Source organism: Manis pentadactyla, chromosome 16, assembly GCF_030020395.1.
Source record: "Manis pentadactyla isolate mManPen7 chromosome 16, mManPen7.hap1, whole genome shotgun sequence".
In the NCBI taxonomy this organism is placed as follows: domain Eukaryota; kingdom Metazoa; phylum Chordata; class Mammalia; order Pholidota; family Manidae; genus Manis; species Manis pentadactyla.
Window position 1 is genome coordinate 17,974,136 of NC_080034.1, and position 27,097 is coordinate 18,001,232.

At 34.1% G+C, this 27,097-nt stretch overlaps 1 protein-coding gene and 1 pseudogene across 4 annotated transcripts in view; both read left to right on the top strand.

Moving 5' to 3' along the window:
- The window catches only part of COL21A1 (collagen type XXI alpha 1 chain), a 178,048-nt gene that overhangs the window by 103,372 nt on the left and 47,579 nt on the right, over positions 1-27,097 (top strand). For 3 of the 4 annotated variants that reach the window (XM_057494381.1, XM_057494380.1, XM_057494382.1), the window contains 5 exons: positions 350-403; positions 883-934; positions 1,984-2,039; positions 2,163-2,216; positions 19,437-19,490. In XM_057494381.1, the coding sequence (XP_057350364.1) occupies positions 350-403; positions 883-934; positions 1,984-2,039; positions 2,163-2,216; positions 19,437-19,490 (270 nt within the window). Of the gene's footprint in view, positions 1-349; positions 404-882; positions 935-1,983; positions 2,040-2,162; positions 2,217-19,436; positions 19,491-27,097 lie in introns of those variants that run through there. The other variant, XM_057494383.1, reaches the window with a different exon arrangement.
- LOC130681379 (60S ribosomal protein L34-like) lies at positions 1,153-1,977 on the top strand (annotated as a pseudogene).

The window sequence follows — 27,097 nt, forward strand, 5'->3', positions numbered from 1 at the left end:
ATAGCCATAAGCACTTTCATTAATGATGTGAAAGTTACACAGCATCGTCCCCCACACATTCTGCGAGCAAGAGCTTAGTTATGTGACCATGAGTTGTTGAAGAAGAGCCTGGGAATTATAGTGTCTGTGCTTCTATATGTGAATTCTCAATACATAAGTGAATAGGGTAAAGATATTTTTGGATAGTTAAAGTCTTGGAATATTGTCTTGGGATTTTAACATTGATATACATTCAACTCTACAGACTTATTTCCAGTGGATTTTGACAAGGGTGAGATTGAAGAGTATAAGATGATGTATTTTTAGGCTGAAATGTGTTTTCTTTAATTAATTTCAGTTTTATTTTCAGGGTGACCGAGGACTTCCCGGTTTTCCTGGGCTTCATGGAATGCCAGGATCAAAGGTTGGAGAAATATGGTCTCTTAAAATTCAGCAATACCATATTTTGTTTCAAATTAAAAGTACTTTATGTTAGATATGTGTTATAAATAAATACTCATATATAAATTGAAGCATATTAAAGTAAGTGATTGGGTTATGTTAGTATCATAGACTACATTTACATAATGCTTTTACAAATTTCCTTTTAAATTTTCATAAATCTGACAGTATTTAAAAAATTGATGAGTAAATTTGACTACATAGAAATTCTCTTAACTATAATTCCTATACCATAGGCCCTGTTATAATATCTGCTGTCCTTATTTTTCTTTATAAAGCCTAAAAAATAGAACTTTTATAAACAAACTTTGAATTATTTTATTCTATTTATTTTAATATTGGTAGTATTAAACTTTGTTGTTAGTAATTAGTGCTATTTTTCCTTTGTAAGGGGCATATTCATATTTCTCTAAACTTCAGTATTTGTATTTTGTCTTTTAGGGTGAAATAGGCCCCAAAGGAGATAAAGGATCACCTGGATTTTATGGCAAAAAGGGAAGTATGGATCACAAAACATTACATTAAGCTTCAATGTAATGGAAATAGAAAACTTGAATTTCATTCCCAACCCAGCATTGTAGCAATTACCTCTGTTTACTTTTCTCATGGGGTTTATTCAGAACAATGAAGAAAATGGAAAAATAACCAGGGACTGTTATGTGTGGTATTCTATAAGAATAATTAATATATTCTGAATTTTATTAATTATTCTGAATTTTAAAAATATTTACAAAGAGAGATTCTCTGGGATTGATAGCTGCTTAACAGGATGTTCACTGACAATGTTACGAGCCTTCTTCCTATTTCTTCATGTTGAAGGAACATCATATTCTCCATATATATAATTACTCATTGCTTTTTAAAATTTTGCCAAGATGTGTTTTTTCTTTGTTACATGTTTGTAATAATTCTGAATCCATCCATATTGTCAATAACTTATGTCCACTGGTCTGGTAAAATAATGCTTTGCCAAAAGTTTCAAATCTAATATAAACTATAGTTCCATGAATTCTGTCACTATATATTGAAGTTAACTTACTTTCCTAGTTAAGTTGAAGTTGGAATTCTAAAACATTATTGCACCTCGTCCTCGGGTAGTGTGTAAAGGCATTCCAAATGGTCCAGCATGTGTCACACCATGGCAGGCTATCTCACCTTACAGCCTCTAATAAAACTAGGCTGTCCTGAACCCTGGTACTAGAACTGTTTACCTTTATACCCAGAAGGTTGGGAAAACACCAAAATCCGCATGTGGCATGTGCTCAGGCCAACTTTGAGGAGTTCCTGCCATGATCTAAAGTTCTTATGACATTGTCTAAAATGAAAAATATATGTCAGCAGGGTCTGTGGTGGTTCCATGTGTGCTAAATGTGTCTGTGTCAGGGTCAAGAGAGTGCTCCTTACTGAGGTGCACAAAATGTTTGTGAAAGTGTTAAAGGCACAAGCACAGAGTCAGAAATCTAAATAAAATATGAAGATTTCCTGAGTAATAAGCAAAATGTGATTGTAAGAATTGTTTTTTTAAGTGTTCGTTTTTAATACAGGGTGCAAAAGGTGAAAAGGGGAACGCCGGTTTTCCTGGCCTTCCTGGACATGCTGTAAGTTTGATGGAAAAAGTTCATGAGTATTTTACTTTAAGTAAAAATTATCTTGTACTGTCTTCCTTTAAAAAGAAAAATTTGTGCAAATAATGTATTTAAATACATGCAATTATTTTTCAGGGAGAACCAGGAAGACATGGAAAGGATGGATTAATGGGTAGTCCTGGATATAAGGTATTTACAAAAAACCCCCAAAAATATTTCTGTAACTTGTGAGTAAGCATGAGAAAAATGTACCAATATGACTTTTATTCATATGACATGGTTATACAATTAATGAGCTAAAAGTTATTTTAGTGTAATTTAGAAGTGATAACTAAGTTTGTTTTGAGTTCTATTGTGAAGTCTTATGTGTCAGAAATAAAATCCCACGATATTAGAAAGTGGAGCTTCTGTGATAAGCCACTCAGATGGGTTTGTTGGTGGGTTAGAAGTAGAGGTACTTGGTTCTGTCTCACAGGGGATTTATTTTGGAGGGTGGGGGTACTGCATCCTGAACCCTGACAACCTCTTTATCAGTTGCATGGTATGAGAGAGTTAGAGGAAGAAGAGCTGCAAAGTGCCAATCATTCATCACCCCTGAAAAAACTCGAGGCATATGTCTTTATGATGGTGGGTTAGCACAATTACTTATATACAGAAACTATTTTTGATCAATTATCAAATAGAAATGGGCTTTTTATGATGTACCTTGTTAAATACAAGGGCATCAGGCATGTGTATGTATTCAAATCAGTGCATCTGGAATGTGCCAACAGCCTATATTACTGTCCTACTGCAAGTGTTTTTGTGTACCTAAGGAGAGGATTTGTGTAATCCAGCCAGCCAGTGAGGCCACTTGGTAACACATTGGATTTAGAGATGTCATCGTGTTTCTTAACCATCTGTGCTCTGAAGGCTAAACTTGCTCAGAAATCCAGTCCTAATTTTCTTAGTCTGTTTTCTCTTCCTTTGGAAAAATTGTCCATTTATTTGGTTAAGTGTTATGAAAGTTATCCACATTTTATGGCATTTTTGAGTTTGTTCATGTGTCGTTAATTATATTTCACTGGTTTTATATTTTATTTCCCATTTGTTCATTAAACAGATATTTATTCATCTGCTAGGTGCTAGACATACAGAAGAAAATAAAACCATCACAACCTTTACTCTTAGGGAGTTTATAATCTAGTTTTTCTTTATTAGAGAACAGATTCTTCTCCTTACCTGCAAATTAGGCATCCCCCTAATTTAATTTTTCATTGTCTTCGGTTATCATTAGCCCATGTGCCCCCGGGAAATGAGATTATACTTTTTGGGGTGGTAGAGTTTAGAGAATAGAACTGAGTTGGGAGTTCCACCTTTCATGACTTCTTACAAGTAACTTGCATTTTTTGGCAGATTTTTTGACCTTCAGTTTTCTCATTTCAAAATTGGAGTAAATGTTACCTCTTTAGAATTGTATGGGAAGGATTGAGTAAGATAAAGCACCCAGCACAATACCTGTCAGAGAATTAAGTGTTCAAGAATGAGTTAGTTTCTTTGCCCATTTTTTGATTTGAATATAGCTTTAAGATACTTTTTTGTAAATACCATTGATATACAATATTATACTGGTTTTGGATATATAGCATAGTGATTCAACAATTATATACATTATTAAATGCTTACTACAATAAGTGAGGTTACTGTATGTCAGCATACAAAGAAATTATAGTATTATTGGCTATATTTCTATGGTATATTTCCATCCCTGTGACTAATTTATTTTATAATTTAATGTTTGTGCCTCTTTATCCTCTTCACCTATTTCACCATCCCCAACCCCCTGCCTTACAGCAGCCACAAGTCTATTTCCTGTGTTTATGAATCTGTTTGTTTTTTTGTTTTATTTTCTAGATTCCATATTTAAGTGAAATCATATGGTATTTATCTTTCTCTGCCTGACTTATTTCACTCAGCAGAGTACCTTCAAGGTCCATGCATGTTTTCACAAATGGCAAGATTTAATTTTTTTACATGGCTGAGTAATATTCCACTATTAAAAACCGCTTTATGGAGGTATAATTAATATAAAAAGCTGTACATGTATAATGTATACAATTTGGTGAATTTGTAGATAAGTGTATACCCATGAAGCCACCATTGCATTCAATGCCGTAAACATAAATATCTAAAAGCATCGTCCCTTTATTATTTGTTATTTTCATTGTAAGAATACTTAACATCTATTCTGTTAGCAGAAGGTTACAATACAGTATTGTTAGCTATAGGCACATGCTGCACAGGAGAACTCTAGGACTTACTCATTTTGTATACTGAGACTTTGTAACCTTTGACCAACCCTTCCCTGTTTCTCCCTCCATCAAGTCCTGACAACCACCATTCTACTCTGCTTCTATGAACTTGACTATTTTAGATTGTTCATATAGGACAGAATTTGTCATTCTGTGTCTGGTTATTTCACTTGTCATGTATACTCCAGGTACATCTGTGTTGTTGCAAATGGCAAGATTTTCTCCTTTCTTGAGGCTAAACAATATTTCCTTCTGTGTATTTATATATCTGTATCTATCTACATATCTATATTTCACATTTTCTTTATTCATTCAGCCATCAGTAGATGTTTATGTTGCTTTTATGTCTTGGCTATTGTGAATAATGCTACAGTGAACATAGAACTACAGATATTGAGCTCCTGATTTCCATTTCTTTTGATATATACCCAGAAGTGAGATTGCCAGATCATATTGTAGTTCTATTTTTATATTTTTGTGGAACCTTCTTTCCATATTGATTGCATCAATTTGCATTCCTACCAACAGTGTACAAGTGTATCAATTTCTCCACCACCTCATCAATGCTTATCATCTTTTTTTGTTGTTTTGACAACAGCCCCTAACAGGTGTGAGGATATATTTCACTGACGTATCTCTTTTCAGATATTTGGTCATTTGTATGTCTTCTTGGAAAAATGATTATTCAGTTCCTTTTCCCATTATTAAAATAGATTTTTTTGTTTTTTGCCATTGACTTGTAAGAGTTCTTGGTATTTTGTATATTAACCCTTTATCTAATATATGACTTGCAAATATTTTCTCCCCTTTTATAGGTTGCCTTTTCATTTTGTTGTGCAAAAATGTTTTTATTTGATATAATTCCACTTGTCTACTTTATCTTTTATTGCCTGTGCTTTTGGGTCATGGATTGAACATACAAAATTTAAGATTTTTAGAAATTTCTATAAAAAAGTGCCATTGGAATTTTGGTAGGGATTGCATTGAATCTGTAGATCGTTTTGGGTGTAATAGACTTTATATTTTAATATGAAGTGTTCCATGGAACATTACAGAGTTCCATGAACTAGGGTTGCCTTTCCATTTATTTGTCTTTAATTTCTGTCATCAGTGTTTTGTAATAATTTTCGATGTATAAGTCTTTCATCTCCTTGGTTGAGTTTATTCCTCTTTTGATGCTAGTTTAAATTGGATTATTTTCTTAATTTTGTTTTTGCTTAGTTCTTTGATAGGGTATAAAAATGCAACTGATTTTTGTATGTTGATCTTGTATCCTACAACTTTACTTAATCCATTTGTTAGTTGTAACAGTGTTTTGGTGGAGTCTTTAGGGTTTTCCATATATAAGATCACGTCATCCACAGAGAATTTTCTTCCTTTCCAATTTGGGTGTCTTTTATTTCTTTTTCTTGCCTAATTGCTCTGGCTAGTATTTCCAATACTATGTTGAATAGTAGTGAAAATGGGCATATTTGTCTTGTTCCTTATCTTAGAGGAAAACCGCTCAGTTTTTCACCATTGATTATTATATTAGCTGTGGGCTTTTTATTACATATATGTTTCTTATTGTGTTTAGGTAAGTTCCTTTTATACCTAATTTGTAGAGAGTTTTAATCATGTAATGCTGTTGAATTTTGTCATGTTCTTTCTGAATCTATTGAAATGATCATGTGGTTTTTATCTTCATTTTGTTTATGTGGTATATCACATTGATTTGCATATATTGGAACATCTGTGCATTCAGGAATAAATCCCACTTGATTATGGCATATCATCATTTCACTGTGCTGTTGAATTCAGTTTGCTAATTTTTGGTGAGGATTTTTGTATGTATGTTCATCAAATATATTGGCCTATAGTTTTGTCTATTTGTGGTATTTTTTCTGGCTTTACTATCAGGCTGATAGTAAATGGCCTCATAAGATGAATTTGGAAATATTCTCTCCTATATTTTGGAAAATTTTAGGAAGGATTGGTATTCTTTAAATGTTTGGTTGAATTTACTTGTGAAGTCATCTGTTCCTGGGATTTTTTTATTGAGAGAGTTTTTAAATTACTGATTCAGTCTCCTTATTTGTTATTGGTCTGTTCAGTCTCTTTCTTTTTAATTCAGTCTTGGTAGGCTTTATATTTCTCCGAATTTATCCATTCTGGTTTGTCTAATTTGTTGGCATAAAATTTTTCATAATAGTTCCTTATGATTGTTTTTATTCCTGTGACATCAATTGTAATGTTTCTTCTTTTGTTTCTGATTTTATTTACTTGAATTTTCTCCTCTTTAGTTAGTGTAGCTAGGGATTTGTCCATTTTTTAATTTTCAAGAAAACCAACTCAGACTTCATCTATTTTTAAAATTGTTTCTCTGTGCTCAATTTCATTTATTTTGGCTGTAATCATTTCCTAACTTTGGACTTAGTTTAGCCTTCTTTTTCTAGTTCCTTTCCCTTTTGATATTAACTTGCATGCACATATCCACAAGTGTAAACCCCAGTTCACTCGGTTTTAAAACTTTATTGAGAAGTAAATCACATCTCATACAATTTACCCATTTAATGTGTACAATTTAATTTTTCCCCATTAAGTGTAGTTACAGAGTTATTCAGTAATCACTGCAATCTCATTTTAGAACATTTTCATCACCTCAAAGAGAAACCCTCTACCCATGAGCAGACATTCCCTATTTCCTCCCAACCACTATCCCTGTACTTCCATCCTATGCAATCTCTAACCTACTTTCTCAATGGATTTCCCCATTTTGGGCATTTCACATAAATGGAATTGTGCAATATGTAGTATTTCATGGCTAATCTCTTTCACTTACCATAACATTTTTGAGATTCATCTGTGTTTTGACCTGTATCAGTACTTTATTCCTTTTTATTGCTGGTGGTAAATAAAATGCATTTTATTTATGTATTCATCGGTTGAAAGATATTTGGGTTGTTTATATTTTTTTGCTATTATACATAGTGCTTTTATGAATATTTGTGTACAAGTTTCTGTGTGGATGTATGTGTTTTCACTTCTCTTGGATAGATTCCACTACTTCTATTTATAGTGTAATAGCTGGAGTATATATGACTATATTTAATATTTTGAGGTCATTTCACTATTATTTGTTTTCTTGATAGAGTCATGCTACCCTTCATATTATAATTGGATTGTGTCTCCCATTTTTCAGCTAGGGTGGATCTAAAATAATTAGGTTCATTCTTTCTTATCTATTTGTGATTTTTTTTTTACTAGAATCATTTGCAATAAAAAAAAAAGCCTATTTAAAAAAAGCTTTATTTTGTAGAGCAGTTTTAGGTTCACAGCAAACCTAAACAGAAAGTACAGAGTGTTTCCATATACCCCTTTTTTGTCCCAATATATAGCTTCCCCTAGAATCAACTTCCCACACCAAAGTGGTAAATTTGTTGTAACTGAGAGAACTATATTGATATATCATTATCACCCAAAGTCCATAGTCTGCCTTAGGGTTCACGCTTGGAGTTGTACATTCAATGGGTTTTGATAATGTGTATTGGGATGTATCCATTATAGTGTCATATTGGATTCATTATAGTATCATACAGAATTGTTTCACTGCCTTAAAAATTCTCTCCTCTGTGCTCTTATTCTTCCTTCCCTCCCTGTAACTTCTAGCAACCACTGATCATTTCACTATCTCCATAGTTTTTTCTTTTCCAAAATGTCGTTTAATTGGAATCATATAGTATGTAGCCTTTTCAGATTAGCTTTTTTCACTTAGTAATGTGCATTTAAGATTCCTCTGTGTCTTTTAATGGCTTGACAGCTCATTTCCTTTTAGTACTGAATAGTATCCCACAATTTGCATTTCCTTTTTAGAATCTTTGAATCATGATCAACCTTACTTTTATTCTGACCTCTTAAAAATCTATTTTCTTCCTTCCACTCAGCTTTTTGTTTTGAAATTTTTCAATTCTACCGAAAATTGAACCACATAAATTTATGAATATTTATTTCTATAATTTTTTTGTCAGACCACTGGGAATCATAGAAACCATACTCCTAAACACTTAAGCCTTATCTCTAAAAATTCTTTAAATTCCATATTACACCCAAGAGATTTAATATCAATACAATAATATTTTCTAATATGAGCCTATATGCAGATTTGTCCAATTGTCCAAACAATATCCTAAATAAACAATAATTTTTACATGAATACAATAATATCTGTATTGCATTGGTTGTGTATTAGGGTTCTGCAGAGAAACAAAACAAATAGGATATGTATGTATATGTATATATTATTTTTAATATATATGTCAAATATATAAATATGTGTGTGTATATGTATTATATTTAGACAGAGAGGGTGGAAGGGAGGGAGGGAAATTGATTCATTCAAAAGAATTCTTTCATTAGATGGTGGGGACTATGCTTTCTGTCACTATAGTTTTACTATTATAATTTCAATTAAATATAATCATACAATATTTAGACATAATGGATATATGATGGTTTTTTTCATTCATCATTTAATGAACATACAAATTGTTTCCTATATTTGGCATTTATGTTGGTATGGATCTTAAACACATGTGATAAAACATGTTGGTGTACATACAAATTGTTTCCTATATTTAGCAATAGTGTTGATATGGGTTTTCTTAAACACATGTTATAAAATGTATTGGGCATATTTTCATTTCTCTTGGGTTGATACTGAGTAGAACTGATAGGTTGTATGGTGAGTATATATTTAACTTCTTAAGAAACTTAGTAAACTATTTTCAAAAGTGGCTGCATTTTTCTTTCTTTCCATAAACAATTTCTGAGAATTCCAGTTTTACCACAGTTTTTCCTATATTTTACCAAATATAGGAAACAATTTGTATGTTCAATATTGCTAAAACCAATTACACATTATCAAAACCCATTGAATGTACAACTACCATAAAATACCACAGCTATTTTAGTTGATGTGTAATGGATTTTTTTGTGGTTCTAGTTTCATTTCCCTGATGACTGACAATGTTGACATCTCTTTATGGGCTTATTGGCCATTCGTATTTCTTCTTTTGTGAAGGGCCTTCACAAGTGTGAAACACTTGAACATTTAAAAAAATTTTGGGGTTGTTGGTCTTCTCACTAATTCATTATAAGAGTTGTTTATATATTCTGGATGTAAGTCCTTTATCAGATATATTTTTGCAAATATTTTATTATAATCTTTGGATTCCCTTTTTGTTTCCTTATGTTGTCTTTGGTGGGAAAGTTTTTTTAATCTGGATGAAATCAATTTCTTAAAATTGTTTGTGGTTCATGCCTTTGTGTCCTATTTTCAAAGCTTTACCTAATTTAGAGCCCCCAAATTTTCTCCTATCTTTTTTCCTAAAAGAAAAAAATTTCAATTTTCCTAAGCATGTATTTAGAACATTATATTTTCTAAAATTTTGTCATCTTCACTTACAAATGTAGGTCTATGATACATTTTGATGATTTTAATTTCTATATATGGTGTGAGGTAAAAGTCAAGGTTCACTTTTTATTTGTAGACCCAGTTATTTGAGCATCATTTATTGAAAAAACTATCATTTCCCATTGAGTTACATGAATATTTTTGCCAGATGTCAACTGATAAATATATGTGTAAAATTATTTTTGGACTCTTGATTCTTTTCTAAAAATCTATACCACTTTCCTTTCATTAACAACACACTACCTTGGTTACCATAGCTTTAAAATAAGTCTTGAAATCAGGCAATATAAGTATCTAAATTTGTTTTTCTTTTTTGAAATTGTAATGAAGGTAATTTATATGAATTCCATTTCAGCTTGAAAATGTTTTACAAAAAAAAAGCCTTCTGAGGTTTGTTGAATAGACTTTTTAGTTTGGAATAATTTTAGATTTACAGAAAAGTTGCAGATGAAGTAGTTTCTTTATGTGTTTTACCCAGTTTTTCCTGATGTTAACATCTTATATTACTATGATACATTTGTCACAACTGGAAATCAATATTGCCCATTGCTATAACATGGACTGCCTACTTTATTTGTATTACATAAGTTTTATCATTAATTTCCCTTTTCTATTCCAGGATCCAATCCAGGATATACGATACTGCATTTGTTTATCCTGCCTTCTTAGTCTTCTCTAATATGTGATAATTTGTCAGTCTTTTTGTGTTTTTCATGACTGGCGATTTTGAAAGAGCATTGGTAATTTGTAGAATGATACCCAATTCGGGTTTGTGTTACGATTTCCTTATGATTAGACTAGTCTTATGCTTTTGTTTTTTGTTTTTGTTTTTTTTGGGAGTGAGGGAAGGATGACAGACGAAAAGTGCCCTTTTCATCATACCAGAAAGTATATGCCGTCCATATGACTAATCATTGGTTATATTAACCTTGATTACCTATTTATGGTAGTATTTGTCAGATTTCTCTTTTGGAAATTACTTCTTTTTTCTTTCCACATTCTCTTCCAAAGTGAATTACCAAGTCTATCCCCTACTGAAAATGGGTAGGTGGGGTTAAGCTTCAACTCTTAGAGGGGAGAGTATATTTATATATATCATTACGTTTATTTGGGGAGAGTTGTGGTTGTAACAGTATTGAGTTTTCCAATCCATGAATATGGTATATATCATTCCTCTTATGTAGGTTTTCTTTACCTTAGCAATGTTTTATAATTTTCAGTGTACACATCTTATATATCTTTTGTTAAACTCATATCCAGGCATTTTATTTTTTAATAATCTTGTGAGTAGATTTATTTTTAATTATTATTTTTTGTTGTTAGCATGTGAAAATACAATTAGTTTTGATATATTGATCATATAGCCTGTAATATTGCTAAAACCAATTCTTGGTTCCTGCAACTTCCTTTGCAAATTCCTTTTGTTTTTCTGCACAGTTGATCATATTGTTTGCAAGTAAAGACTATTTTCTCCTGCTGTATTAATTTCTATGAATTTTACTTAATAATTTATTGCACTGACTAGGCTCTCCAATATTCTGTTGAATAGAATATTGAGTATTCTATTGAAGTAGTGAGAGCACACATTCTTGCATTGTTTCTGATCTGAAGGTAAAGAGCCTCAGTATTTCACCACTGTTAGTTGTTGGTTTTACATAGAAACCTTCATCAACTTGAGGAGATTCCTTCTATTTCCTAATCTTTTGAGAGTTTTTCTTTTTTTAAAAATTATGATTAGATGTTGAACTGTCAAAAACTTCCTCATTTACTAAGTTGAGTATATTGTTTTCTTTCCTTATTTCCCTATAATAGTTTTGGCATTAATAGTTTTGGTATCTTACATTAACTTCACATTATTGGGATAAACCCCAATTGGCATTCTTATATTACTTTTTATACATTACTGGATTCAATTTGGAAATATGTTTTTAAGGACTTTTGTATCTATGTTCTTGAGAGATATTGGTCAGTGGTTTTCTTGTGACATTTTTGTGTAGTTTTAGTATCAAGGTAACATTAGTTCTTATTTTCTGAAAGGTTTGTGTAGAATTGGTATAATTTTCTTCTTATTTGGTAGAATTCATCAGTGAAACCATCTGGACTCAAGCTTTGTGGATATAAGGAAGCTTTTAGTTATTAATTAAATTCCTTTACTAAGTATTGGGCTATTTAGAGTTTCTATTTCTTCTCAATAATTTGTAATTTGGACCTTTTAAGGAATTTGGCCATTTAATTTTAAAATTTGTTGGCATATTTTCTTTATAACATTGCATTATTCTTGCCTTCTTTATGTAGGGTTTATAATTTCTAAGCTTTCATTCCTGATAGTATCTGTTTTGTAATAATGATGTATTACTGTTAATGATTATATGAAATAAGTAATAGTGATTTGTTATTGAAATCAAGCACCACAGAAGTTTTCCTCATCTTCTCCTTTGTGATTTGGGCTTTGTGCTTTGGTTGTTGTGTAGTTCCTTCATGACTTTTTCTTATTTCTTACATGGGAATTGGTCAACTTAAGCATTCTTTCTCTCATAGGGTCAATAATAGTAAACTTTATTTTCTTAGGAAATTAGACATACCATCTAGATCTTTCAACTGACTTGCATAGAATTGTACAAATTCATCTCATGATTTTGAAAGTTTTCTGTTTCAGTCATTATTCTCTGTCATTTCTTTGAACATTTATGCTTTTACTTTCTACTGTTTGTGTGTGTGTGTGTGTGTGTGTGTGTGTGTGTGTGTGTGTGTGTGTGTGTGTGTGTGTTATGTTTGGTTATATGATCTTTTGGTTTCTCTATTATGTTGTTGCTGGGTTTTTTTCCCCTTCTCAAATATCCAACATCGCAATTTCATTATTCATCGATTTTTGTCTATTTTTGTTTTTGTTTTTTACTTTTATCTATAGTACTTCCTTCATCTTTTTTTTCTAGCTTTTACAGTTAGGAATTGAATTAATTTATGTTCATTTTATTACTTTTTTGCTTTTAGTATTAAATTTTAAATATTTTTATCATTATTGCTTCAATTGTATTCCCTTGATTTTAATGTACAATATTTTGATTAATATATATATTTTTAATTCTGCAATTTTGGTTTTATTTCTCTTTTTCCTAGAGGAGCTTAAGAGTTTAACAGTCTTTTTAGGTTGGAAAACCTTTAATTTTGATTCTGTTGTCAATTTCTGATTTTACTGCACTGTACCAGATAATATTAGCTGTATTATTTCTTCCTTATAAGATTTATTGAATTTTTTTCTTTGACTTATTATATGTTCAATTTTTAGGAATGTTTCCTGTACATATGAGAAGGTAAATCTCTATTTTGAGAGTGAAAAATTCAATGTACAGTCTTAAGATCAACTTATTGAGTATCTTCTGTAGATTATCTTAATTTTCATTTGTGTAACACATCGTCTTGAAGAGAGTGATGTGTTTGTGTGCTCTTACTTCATGGCCATCTATTTTTCTTTCTATATTCTGTTTTATGAAGGTGATTTGTATCTTATTTTCTGCATAGATATTCATAACATTAAATCTTCTTCATTTTGAATTGTGGCTTTAGCATTATAAAATGTCATTTTTTTGTCTCCTTTAAGTATTTTTAGCTTGAATTCTGCCTTGTCTTATTTGAGGATTATGTTTCTCCTTCCTGATTTTTTTTATTTGTTTGCTATACTTTTGCCCATCTGTCTGTTGTTTGGCTTGTAGTTTTTTGAATCTTTTTGTTTTGTTTCTCTTGTATCAAGCATAGAATTGGTCTGGTGTTTAAAACAATCTGAAATTTGTTTCTTTTTAGAGACTGAGTCTGTTTTTATTCATTGGCTAATAGGTTTGATTTTACCTCTGTCATAATGTTAATGTTATAACTTTATTATACTTACCATGTGCGTATGCAGTGTTTACTGTGTTTCTTAATGTGGTCTGTTGTTTTCCTTTTTTGATTTTATTTTCTTTTGATTTAGGAAGATTTATATATTTTTCAGTTGTCCTTTTTTCTTCCAGTTTTATTGAGGTAATTAACATATGGCACTGTGTAAGTTTAAGGTATACAGCATAATGACTTGCATGTATTATGAAATGATTACTACAGTAAGTTTGGTTTAGCATCCATCATCTCATATAGGTACACATTTTTTTCCCTTGTGATGAGAATTCTTAAGATGTATTCTTGTAACTTTTGTATTTACCATATAGTTCAGTTAACTATTAATGATCTTTATAGTAATACCTTTGGTAATCTATAAAAATACATTTTAGAATTCCTTTAATTCCCCTTTGCCTTACTTCGGCATCTATGCTTTGTTAACTTTAAATAGTTTCCTACCATCTTTGTGACAGTTAATGAATTTATTATTTTTCCCTTTCTCCTTTTCTTCTTGTTTAATCATAGCTCTTCTACTTTGTCAGGTCTTATGATATTTATGGAACATTTTCCACTCTTTCCCTACCTTTGTTTCAAATCTGCAATTAAATGTATTCAGTGTTCATCACCAGCCCCTTCACCAGTATTCCATAGTGGTCATTTGGGTTTGATAAATCTCCTCCTCTAGTATATTCCTTAGGAAGGGCTTGTGAATACAATATTCTCTGAATTATTGTATTTTAACATGTTCTCTTATGTTCTTGTTACTTGAATGACAACTCAGCTGTTACTGTCTTGTTACTCTCATTGTCACTCTAAACCCTGTCTCACTGCTTTTCACTGCCTTTTAAAAAAAATTTATTTGATATGTTGCTCCACTGCTGTCATGTATATTGCTGATGCCAACCTAATTGTGTTTCAAGTGTAAGTGACTTTGTATTTTTGTATGGAGGCCCAGAGGGTTATAAAAAGCCTTTATGTTGCAAGTCTAATAGCATAACTTATGTCTCAGAATTAATAATTTCAGTTATCCTGTAATCCTTTCAATAAGTAGATTCAGGACTTATTTTAATTCTGGAATATTCTCTTTGATTATAGTTTTAAATAGAAGTTCTGTCAGATTCAGCTAAGGACTCCAATTATGGATATGTTGACACTTCTTGAACTGTCTTTTACCTTTTTCAATTTCTGATCCTTTTCATCTTTTTTAGAATTTCATTTTTATTGTCCATGCTTAGTTTTCCATTTAATGCCTTTTTAAGTTTTAAGTTAAATCTATTCTTCCTTAGTTTCTAATAATTTAGTCATACTGAGATTATTTAATGTTTTCAAGTTATTTCCTGAATTAATTTACTTCTTATTTCAAATTTCATTTTTTTACATCTGAAAATGCTTGTATAATGTTAATCCAGTTTACAGCATTTTTCTTCATGTTTATTTTTGTACGAGGGAAATTTACTGAAATGTTTTGATTCCCATTTTCTGTTTTTGTTTTTAGGAATTTTGTTTGGATGCTTTCTCCAAATTCTGTTTCAGTTTGAAATGTCTTATATATATACTTAGGCCCACAATAATAGGCAGGGATATACAAGTTTGAGTGGATTACTGGGCTTCTTAGTTCTGGAGTGTCTCCTTTGTTATATATGGTGAAGTTAGATGTTTCTTTAATTGATTAAGTTTTTTATTGGGAAGGGCTTATGTCTTCTTCTGGGGAGATGGAGAAATGAGAAGTATGATGTGTTCATTTAAGATTCCTGTGGTACATCCAAGAGTAGATGTCCATGGTATTGGTTTTTTTCCTCCCACAGCCATATTTAGAAGCCCAAGCATGGGTCTGAGGATGTTTTCAGCATTATTTACCCATAAGCAAATGCAATAGATAAACAGTGAGGAAAAGGGGTAAGAATTTTAGTTAGCAGTTGAAATTCTGAAACATGGTATTTAAACTGGATAGGAAAATATGTGAACACAAAGACAGATTATAACAGAAAACGTAATTTATTGGATACTTACTACAATTCCTATTTTCCCTGCACTTTATATGCATTCTCGTTAATCTCATATATCATTATTAGTTACAAGTAAAAAAACATTCACTCTTTTATAGATAAGGAAACTAAGGAATGGTGAGATTAATAACTTGTTCAAGATCATGTAATAGCCATAAATTAATAAACAGTGAGAATTTATTACACTGAACTGTTGAACAGTCAAGTTATCTTCAAATATTCAAATAACCTTACTGAAATGTAGAAAATGATGATGAAACTATTGACTCTACTGTTTTTTTTAAAATTTTTTAATTTTGGTATCATTAATCTACAATTACATGAAGAACATTATGTTTACTAGGTTCCCCCCTTCACCATTGACTCTACTGTTTTTATGAGAGTTTAACTAGGTTAAAATAAAGACTGACATTTTTTTAATTACTCATTTTCCCTAAATTATAATGCCAAAAGATAGCAATACAAATGTAAAAATAATGTACCATTTGAAACTAATGCAGCTTAAAACAAATCATAAAAGTAAAGGATTGTTTAAATCCTAACTTTTTGGTGGCAGTAGAGCCACCGATATTTATGGATCTTCCAGTCTGTGCTGAGAAATGTGTAAGGCACTTTCACAAAGGCTCTTATTTTATTTCCCTAAAAAGAAAAAAAACAAAACTATGAAGTTGGGAGTATTAATGTCATTTAGGCATTGAGATCAGATTAAGGGAGATTAAAGACTTTACCCCAAAGTGCCATCAGTTACATGACAGGGCTAGAATTCCAGGCCTAGTTCGTGTGATCCCTTCTATACATGATGGCTTCCAAGCTCCTTGTCTGTTTATTTGGTCAGCCAGGAGAAGCTTCCCCAGTCTTACATCTTCAAAATACACTCTGGCATGCTAGAGATTTGTTTACAAACTAGAATAAACCAGGCAGTGAGATCAAAGTTAAAATAAAGTGTTTAATAACAAAGTAAGGATCATCCTCAAAATTTAGTTATATTTTAATGGTCACACACCTGATTTGGAGGGTTGCTATGGCCACAAACTAAACTACTCTGCATCCTTTTATTTTTATGGGTAAGTACCAAAGACCACAGCATGGAAGGAAATACACATGCAGTGCAAGCTTCACTGTCTGCTTTTGGTTCAATTTTCTTGTTAAAAATAACTGGTTTGTTGTGGAATAAATTGCCTTTGACATTAGCTGTAGAAATGGGGTTGAGGAATAATGTTCAGTATATTTTCACAATTATTTTATACCATGGTAGGAGTTAATAATAAAGTAGCAAAATGACAAGTTAGAGGTAGAGATTTGCTCTATGCCTTTTTCTGCCAGCCAGGTCAAGTGATGGCAGTCAAGTGATGAAGTTCTTGTTACAATACTGAACTTCACAGGTCAACTGTGTACTGCATTTGATTTTTTTATGGAAAATAGCCAAGTAGAAATTACCTTGCATCTCCCAAGGAAATGTTATTAAAAGGATAAAGAAAACACTCCTAGGTAAAGATTGTTGGCCATCATCTTGTGATCACTAACAAGAACTATCAGTAACCCAAAGACCTCCTGGGAACTTGTTAGAAATGCAAGCTCACAGAATCCACCCCAGACCTGTTGAATTGGAAAGTGGGGTAAAGTCCATAATCTACTGTCTAACAAACCCTCCAGGGGATTCTGGTGCAGCTCATGTTTTGAGAATCACTGCTGTAGATTATAAATGATAGATGATATTTTGTTCAAATAATTCTGTATCATTCTGATTATGTATCCTAACAAGAAGTAGGAAGAATAAAATAATCCTCAGATAATTGTGGGACTTCACCATTGGTAAACCTTGCTCGTAGTCAGTTGCTTTTTAAAAAAATCTCTTGCTAAATAGAGTCAGATTGGGTCAAGGTCAGAGAAGTAAAAGGAGAGAAATTTTCTAATCAAAGTAGTCATGTAATACAAGTTAGTTATTTCTACTCTTTGACAACTGCCCTATCCCGCTTTGTATACAGATCTGAACTGCAGATTTGTTTAACGAGTCACACATGACAGGCCCCAGAGACGGGGGAAATTAAGCGGTCTAATGACTGACTTGCAACTATGCCATAATCCTCAAATCATCAGAATCAGCCAGAGATTTGTTCAAACATATCCTTGGGCTCCACCTTCCAGAGCTTCTGTTCTGGAAGGTCTCCAGTAGCCCCTGAAGTTTAGCACTTTGAAAAAGTTCCTGCATGAAGTGAAGCTGACCTGGGTGGTGTGGGGATCATACTTGAGAACAATGAATCTCCCTGACTATTGATACAAGTGTTGGGTTCAGGTTTCACCATTGCATTATTTCCCTCTTGTATTAGGACCTAACATAGCTCTTTTCTCTATAAATTTTCCAGCCTTTGAACCAAGTAAATCCAAAATACATTTTGTTTGTCTATATTATTTTCATAAGCTTTTCTGTAGAACCATTGGGTCAACAGGACCTCCCCTTCCCCCAGTTTGGTTAATTTACAGGAAAACATTATTCTTTGTTTCCTCTATCATCAGCTGTCAGCTAGTGTTTGTAAATAGAACTGAAACATGAAATACTTGGCATTTCACTGTGCTAATGAAATGCCAGAATTCATAAAAGTAGGGGAATCAGTGTTTATATAATGTGGTATGGTTGAATTTTTCCTGTGAGTGCTGATTATGTTCTCCAGGTGTTACTGGTTCTTCCCTCTGTGGTTCACTGTCTATAATTTCGAGAAATTCATTAGAATATGAAACTGTGGAAATGAGCGGTGGCATATGCTTCAGAACATGTATTCTGAGAATCCCCCTCAAACCTATGTAACTCAGGCGTTTGAGGTATTTACAAGAAAAAATGCTTTTGTTTTACTTTCTCTGTTGCTCTCAAGTAGGATAAAATGTTCTCTCTGGTATGAAACAAGTGTGGCATAATTGTTTGCAGAGAACTTGCCTTGTTATGACAGAAACAAATTCATGGCTCTTAATGACTCTTAGGTTTCAAAAAGCCTAAATGTTTGAGGGTGTGTGTGTGTGTATTTCAGAGGCTCTCCTCCACTGCCCTTTATTTGGTTTAATCTGTGTGGATATGATACCTTTTAGGATTAATCTAAGGTAATACTTACTGTTAGTAAGTATAGTGTCAGATACTTTTGTATATACTAGCAATTGATTCATCTGGGAAAAACTGTTAGGGTGCTAAAAGGTGAATGTAAAGTAAGATGCTGAAATAATCTGAGCACACTAATTTAAAGCTATATAACTGAAACCTATTATAATTTTGGCAGCTAGCAAAAAATATGCATTTTAGATATTTATTTTAAAAAGGGAGATACTAAATTAAGGTGCCAAATAATTTCTAGTAATAATCCATACATAACTCCATTCTTAATGAAAGCTTTATTTTGGGTTTAAAATGCAATTCTTGGGAGGCAAAGTCAAATTAGGTGAAAAGGATGATCAATTTTAAAGTAAAAATGAAAATACAAATAAATATGAAAAAGATTGATATAAACCTTGGTCACATTAGTTTGAAGATAAGAATGATATCCTGTTCTCTTAAGAGTGAGTATACAGTACCACGGTTATTTAATAACAACTTATCTACTGTCATTTATAGATTTGATATTTATATAGTCACTTGATGAATTTAAGAATGTTATTTGCTGTCAAGAGAAGTTAATATTAATAATCTAGAAATAGTTTAAAATTTTTCTTTTTGTATCTAGTGGCTTTGCTATTTTAAGTTATAACAGTTATTTTTATTTTATAAGCATGCCTGAAAATGGAATTCTCTATTTCTTTTTATCATTGAAAGGGAGAAGCAGGACCTCCAGGCGCCCCAGGGCAGGACGGATCAAGGGGAGAGCCTGTGAGTACTTTCTCAATTCGTTTCTAAAGGTGAAATTCTTTTCCTGTCATGAATTCTTTGACTATTTAAATTCTCCTCCCAGATGCCCTGTTCTTGTCCAGTCACCTCCCTTCCAGATTTGGATATTGTAGAAGCTCTCTGTAGAACACTATAAAATACTGAAATATTTAATCCTCTTTGCATACCAGGGAGAATTTTGCTAGCAGGAAATTTTTGTACAGTATGAATCACAATCACAAATACTCATGCCCACACAAAGCAGTGGCTACACAAGCAGTAGAGTCTGTTGCTGAACCTTTAGTCAATGTCAGTTTGCCACAATGCAGTGAAACTTGTTTCAAGCTGATCGGGTTGATAGAGGGTTGCCATGGTTAGTTCTCTTTCTCTGTGTAACGCTCTTAGGGTTCTTTCTCGCCCGAGTATGCTCTGTGTGATCATGTGTTCAATAAAAAACAGGGAAAGAAGCATGATAGAAAAAGTACTGAGTCTGAATTTTGTGTTTTAATCAAGTGTTCCAGATGACTCGACTTTAGATGAGTTTTGGAAATACAGTTTTCCCTACCTTTTGTTCCTACAGAGCGTGGCCAACATTGGCCAACATTTAAATACCAGCAGATCTTATTTTATTTGTCAAAGTTTCCTGTCTTAAGATAATTTATAATTTGTTTTGGAAATTAAATAATAGCCAAGATATATTGCAGTTTAGCACAAAATGTTCAGTTGAGTGCTCAGAATCTAAATATGGGAGGTAAGAGGGAGAGAGAGGAATCCCCAGGGCTTTTTAAATGGGGTGGAGAGATTGAACTACTTTTAGAATAAATTGTTATGCCCGAATCACGGTGAGTCCCAAGAACCACTGGAGGACTCAGCAAGCAAAAACAAAGAGCCTTTATCAAAGCAGTACAAGCTCGAGCTTGGGCACCCAGCTGGCCCGACGCAGTGGGACTTGGTTCGGGAGCCCCTGTGAATGTTACAACAGGATTTTTATGCATTCAAGAGGGGCAATTAGGGGGTTCCTCCCAGGCAGAACTGGGATTGGTTGACCTTTAACTAGGCCTAACTTGTTTCAAGCTGATTGGGTAGTTAGGGGGTTGACATGGTTGTTTTCTTTCTCTGTTTGTGTAACGCTTTTAGGGTTCTTTCTTGCCCGAGTCTGATTGGCTGAAGCGGGACGTTTGTGGTTTTTCTTAGTAATTGGCTCTTGGTACAGTCATGGGGTAAGAGTTTAACTTCTTTAAGATGGAGTCTCTTTGGTCAAGTAAGTTTAACTTCCCCCAAGATGGAGTCTCTTTGGTTAAATCTCGCTTGGTTCTCTCACAATCAAATATTAATGAATTCCCATTTTGTGTATTATCATGCACTGAGGAAGTTCTCTACATAGCTACTACTTTCAAAGAGTTTATAATGTAGTTTGGAAGAGAGCAAAAAACGATGCAAATAATTGCCAACCTGGGGCAGTTTATAGTAAATGCCAAATATGGATTTAACATGGAGTCAGCAAGCTAGGGTTTGAAGGTAGTCTCTGCCACATTCCTGCTACATGAGCTTGGATAAAGCACTTCACATCTGTGAAAACCTTTCTCCTCATCTGAAAAGTGTACATACTTGGAAAGCCTATTTCATAGGGGTCTTGTGAGGCTTACATAGGAAACATGAAAAAAAAATAGTGAAAACACTACTTTTCGGCACCTTGCTTATCTGTATTTTGGAACTTGCCTGGGGTCTTCTTACGTGCTGAGGGAGTATAGGAAGATCTTGTATGGTGAGGTAATTGAGAAGTTTTTACCAAGGATTTGGGGCTGGCTTTGGTCGTGAAGTATGGCTGGCAATGAAAGGAAGACCAAAGGAAAAGCTAATAGGAGTGAAGACACCCAGGTGAGATGGTGAAGCCTGTGCCCAAGAAATAATGAAATAGCTTTAATGAGGTTCTAAGGCTGCAGTGAAAGGTTGAGTGGTAAGAAGTAAAGTTAGTTAGGAAGGAAGTTAGTAAAGGAAGGAAGGTGGTTAGGGTCATACATGGAGATCCTTGGCTGTGAATTGGGGAAGCAAACTTTATTCACTTGCCATGGAAGTTTTGTGAAAAAATAATATCATGATCCAAAGTAGTGCTTTAGAGGCGGTTATGCGCTCCTGGTGTATGCAGAATGGATCAAAAGGAGAAGAGACTGGAATTGGACCAAATAGCTGGCTATTTTGGGAGGCCAGGCATGGAGGAATATGGCCTCACATAGGGTATTATTTGGAATGGGGAGAATTCAGTAGGAAAAGTGTGAACTCAGTATATCTGACCCATAATTTTTGTTATTAAAGAATTTGAGGACTTGGTAGCTGGATATGAGACTGGATGTGTTTATCTGTTTACGTTCCTCTTTCTGAAAAACATATAAAGTGTGTGTGTGTGCATGCATGCGTGGAACGGGGAACGGGGAGGAGGGGAAGACAGGTGAGAGGGAGAGAAGCTAAAGGGAAAGAGAAAAGAGAAATAAGGGACAGTGGACAGGAAAGCAGGTTGTAATTTGAATTAATTGTGTTCTAAATGTTTGAGTCAGTTACTTGGAATTTGACCCTCGTTTTTCCAGAGACACAATGTTATAACGGGCAGGCTGGCCAGCTAGTCTACGTAAACTGTAATACAGTGTGAGTGGGTGTATTTGCTTTGAAAATAATACTATTGTGCTGCTGATACAATCGAATAGAGTAAGTAGGAAAGGAGGTCTTGAGGGAGTGTTTTCTCTCCCAAAGCTGTCTGTGCCTTCCTGTCACCAAGAAGCAGGTGTTCATTTGTGTTTTCCCTGCCCTGCCTGCTCCCACTTTATGCAGGATTTACTCATCTAGAGCTTTTGCATTGGCATTCATTTCATTCTGGGCAGCTTGGCCCTGCAGATTGCAACCTTTTCTTTTATTTTCTGCCACCCTCCCAGCATTCACTGCATTCCCAGAATTGGGTTTGCGGGGGGTGGGGGGGGACACATACAGACGGCTCCATGGCTGCTTGCAGCCTGGCTGAGGAGATAGACAGTTAAAGAAGAGAGCAAAAACTAACTACAAAGTTCCAAAAAACAGATAAGCAAGGTGCCGAGGCAAGAACGGCAGTGGGGTAGTGGAGGTTGTTTGGAACATAACGTGTCCTCTGTACCAATCAGGCAGAAAACTAGGAGTTACTGGGCCAGACGCTTCAGCCCTGCCTGCTCCATCCCTCCATGTCAGGGAAGGCCAGAAAGGGCCCCTTGTTCCTTTCTACCACTCCTGTCTTTTCTCCTAAGAGGAAGCCAGGTTTCCTATGCCAGCAGACATACTCTCTTAGGAAAGCAAATGATAGATTAAGCATCTAAAATTGGCCCATGTTATTTGGGTATAATTTTGGGGTCTTTATTCTCTCCCGCGTAAGAACATACAGCATGACACACTATTCTGTTATTCTGACAATTAATGAAAACTTGGTTGTTAGAAATAACATCCTGTGAAGACTGATGCTTGCCATTTGTGGAAGAGCTTGGAGAACAGGAAGAAAAGGAAAGGTTTCATACTTGGTGACACAAATAAATGAAGACTTTTCCACTGCATGTGGATGCTGGTCTTAAGTATTTATAATGAGTGATTTGGCCCCACTAAAAAGGACATGCTCACATTATTTGTTCTATAATGTGGCAGCCAAGAAAATGGAACTTAAGTTGGAAAGACAGAAGTTCTTAGAAAAATGCTTTAAAGCTAATTAAACACATCTTGTAGCAGCCAACTGATGATTCATCCCTGTAGGCAGGTTGGTAAGTATTAACACTGAATCCTGGAATTCAAATTGAGGACAAAGACTGCATTTCATTGTGATATTACATTGCTTTAAAGTACAGTTACGTTCATATGCCTATGCTTTGAATTTTAAGGCTAGTATTGGTCAATCCTAATACGAATTCATCCCGAAGGTAATTTACTTCCTAAGTGGCAAGTTATATCCATTTAACATCAATCCAGGTGACTGTAAACTCAGTTCTAACACTTGCTGGATTATTATAATTGGTTTCAACCAGGTAGTACTGTGTTTGAAGATTATAATCTTTCAGCAACCCATTCAGCAAGCATTTACTGGGTGTTTTCCTTGTGCCAGACATTATGCTAGTTGAGGAGACTGTGAAGATTAATTTTTTGTGGTCCTGCCCTCAAGCAGTCAGATGAATCAGCAGATCATAGCATAGTATAACTGTTACAGAGGCACAAGGAGTCCTGTAGAAGATGGTATGACACCAAAGGAGTATGGGACATCGCTAGAGTGATGCATTCTTCTTTTTCTTTTTAATAGCATTACTGAAATATAATTCACATACTATACAGTTCATGTATTTGAGTGTATATAGGAATACATTTTTAAAAAAGCTATTCTCTTAGCCAAATTTTGGAAGAAAAACAAGAGCTGACTAATTGTTTGGCTTAGCAAGGCATGAACCTGTAGCATGTTCCAAAACATAGAAGTAAAAGAAATCATGATAGTTGCAGAAAAGCTGTCACTAGTTCAGGCTGCTTGGGATGCATGGAGGGGATGGGATAGATGGGATAATCTTACTGCATGGGTAAGAAGCACAGGAAGACAGAGCAAGAAACAGGAAATAGAGCCGGAAGAACCATCTTGGCTGGGGGAGGCGATCCTAAGATATTTTTCAACAGAGCTCATCTAAATGATAATGAAGGTATTTAAATAGGAGGCCTATACTTTGGGTAATTGGGAAAAATTAGATATTTTTAAATGAGGACAAATACCATTCCAATAAGATATACTAGGTCATGTTCAAGAAATTTTAGTTTTATGAATACTAAGTAGAGTAGGTTAAAAAATGCCCCCCCTTCCAAAGATATCCAACCCTAACACCTGAAACCTGTAAATGTTATCTTATTGGAATGAAGGGTCTTTACAGATATGATTAAGTTAAGATCTTGTGTTGAGTAAATTATCCTGGATTACCTGAGGGGAGGCTGAGCCAATCAGTTGAAAGGCCTAAAGAGCAGAACTGAAGTTCCTCAGAGGAGGCAGTGAAAACAGAGTGGCTGAGATTGGAATGATGGGGCCTCACGTCCAGCCCTGCTGGAGGCTACCAGAAGGTAGAAGTGGGGAGTATAGCTGACTTCAAATTTCTGGTCTCCAGGACTGTGAGAGGATAATACTCTATTGTTTTAAACTACTGAATTTGTGGTAATTTTTTTTACAGCAGTCATAGGAAGCTAGTACACTGGATTTCTCATTGAGTCTAATCCTTAATTATTTGTGTAATAAACCTATGTAAAAAGGCATGTAAGTATATTATGACATCTATCAAACTCTTGTTAGCACATGTATTGATCAAAAACATTGGGGTTTAAAGCAGGTACACGGGTTCAGTTTTCCCTGGCAATTTGGTTAAAAGCAAGGTTCCTCAATCATCAGTATTTACTGACTGATCAATTTTGCTAAATTCTGCTGTGTTTTTTTTTTTTTTTGAGAGGGCATCTCTCATATTTATTGATCATATGGTTGTTAACAACAATAAAATTCTGTATAGGGGACTCAATGCACAATCATTAATCAACCCCATGCCTAATTCTCAAGAGTCTCCAATCTTCTGAAGCATAACAAACAAGTTCTTACATGGTGAACAAGTTCTTACATAGTGAATAAGTTCTTACATGGTGAACAGTGCAAGGGCAGTCATCACAGAAACTTTTGGTTTTGATCACGCATCATGAACTATAAACAATCAGGTCAATTATGATTATTTGTTTGATTTTTATACTTGATTTATATGTGAATCCCATATTTCTCCCTTATAATAATAATAATAAATATTATTATTTTTAATAAAATGCTGAAGTGGTAGGTAGATGCAATATAAAGGTAGAAAACATAGTTTAGTGCTGTAAGAGGGCAAGTGTAGATGATCAGGTGTGTGCCTATAGACTAAGTATTAATCCAAGCTAGACAAGGGCAACAAATCATCCATGGATGCAGAAGATTTCTCTCCAAACAGGGGGGGTGAGGTTCTAAGCCTCACCTCTGTTGATCCCCAATTTCTCACCTCATGGCCCCCCTGCGACTGTGCCTGTCTTAGGTTGTTCCTCCCTTGAGGAATCTTACCCGTCTCTGGCTAACCAGTCATCTTCCGGGGCCATACAGGGAAATGTAAAGTTGGCAAGTGAGAGAGAAGCAATATTGTTTGAAAAGGTTAGCTTTTTACTTTTTTGCAGATTTATGCCCTGTGGCTTCTATGGCCAGCATTTGTCTTGAGGTATCTTTACCACTTGGAAGAATTATGATACTCGGTAATTTCGATATGAGGCACGAATTCTACTTGGGGGTTGTAATTATGAAGGAAGAAGAGAAGCTATAGAAGTAGCAGATGGAAGAAAACATGGGAATATTGATTATTTCTTTGACATATCTTCTTGTAGTGTAACATAAGTGTGTATAGGTTTTAAATTACTAATTAAATTGCATGCACACATTAACATAATAGGAATACAGCTACATAACCAAAGCAGACCTACAATTGCCAGCCATATCCAGTGAAACCAAGAAAACCAGTGAGGCACCCTAGGCATTTGTGAAAACTTATCAATGATATGATGGATATTGTCTAACTGAATTTGAATATTTTGAGAAAAATCAGACAAATTAAAACAACACATTCCTGGGAATTGTTCACATCCCATATGTTCTTTTAACAGTAGATAGTCTGTAGTCGCAAGATTTTGGAGCGCTGCAACTTGCACTTCTCCTAATTCTTGGTTGAGTTCCGACAGTATAGATCCAGTCAGATTTGTTGTTTTACTGTATGCACAGGCCAGCTTAGATATCTCCTTCTTCATTCCAATGGCAAGTCCAGGAACCGGTGGGATGACTGCAGCTACAACTGCAACAGCCCCAGGATCTTTGTTGAAGTTTTTTGATGATCATCTTCTGGAATGACTCTTCCAGAGAATGTTGATGTTGGAAGTTCTTCTTCATATTGTATCTTAATTCGTTTTCTGGGTAGACAAATTAGGCTTTGATCCTCTGTATAAGCACAAACAAACCCTTTGCCCACACTTTGATATGCCCTTTATACCATTGTGAAGAACTTACTGGAGATCACCACACAAGAAATGCTTTTTTTTTTTTTAAGAGAAAGGAATATTATCAGAAAAATGTACTTCCATAGCTGATCATCTGACACCCTTTCAAATGATCAAAATTAAGGATATTTAAAGCATGCATTAATTGGTGATTTGCAGTTAGTTTTATCCTATCAGCGAGAAATCTCCCTTTTCTTTCTTTCTTTTTTTTTTTTTGTTATCATTAATCTACAATTACATGAAGAACATTATGTTTACTAGGCTCTCCCCTATACCATGTCCCCCCCACAAACCCCTTACAGTCGCTGTCCATCAGCATAGCAAAATGTTATATAATCACTACTTGTCTTCTCTGTGTTGTACAGCCCTCCCCTTTCTCCGAACCCCCCATTATGCATGCTAATCATAATACCCCCTTTCTTCTCCCCCTCCCCTTATCCCTCCTTACCCACCCATCCTCCCCAGTCCCTTTCCCTTTGGTACCTGTTAGTCCATTCTTGGGTTCTGTGATTCTGCTGCTGTTTTGGTCCTTC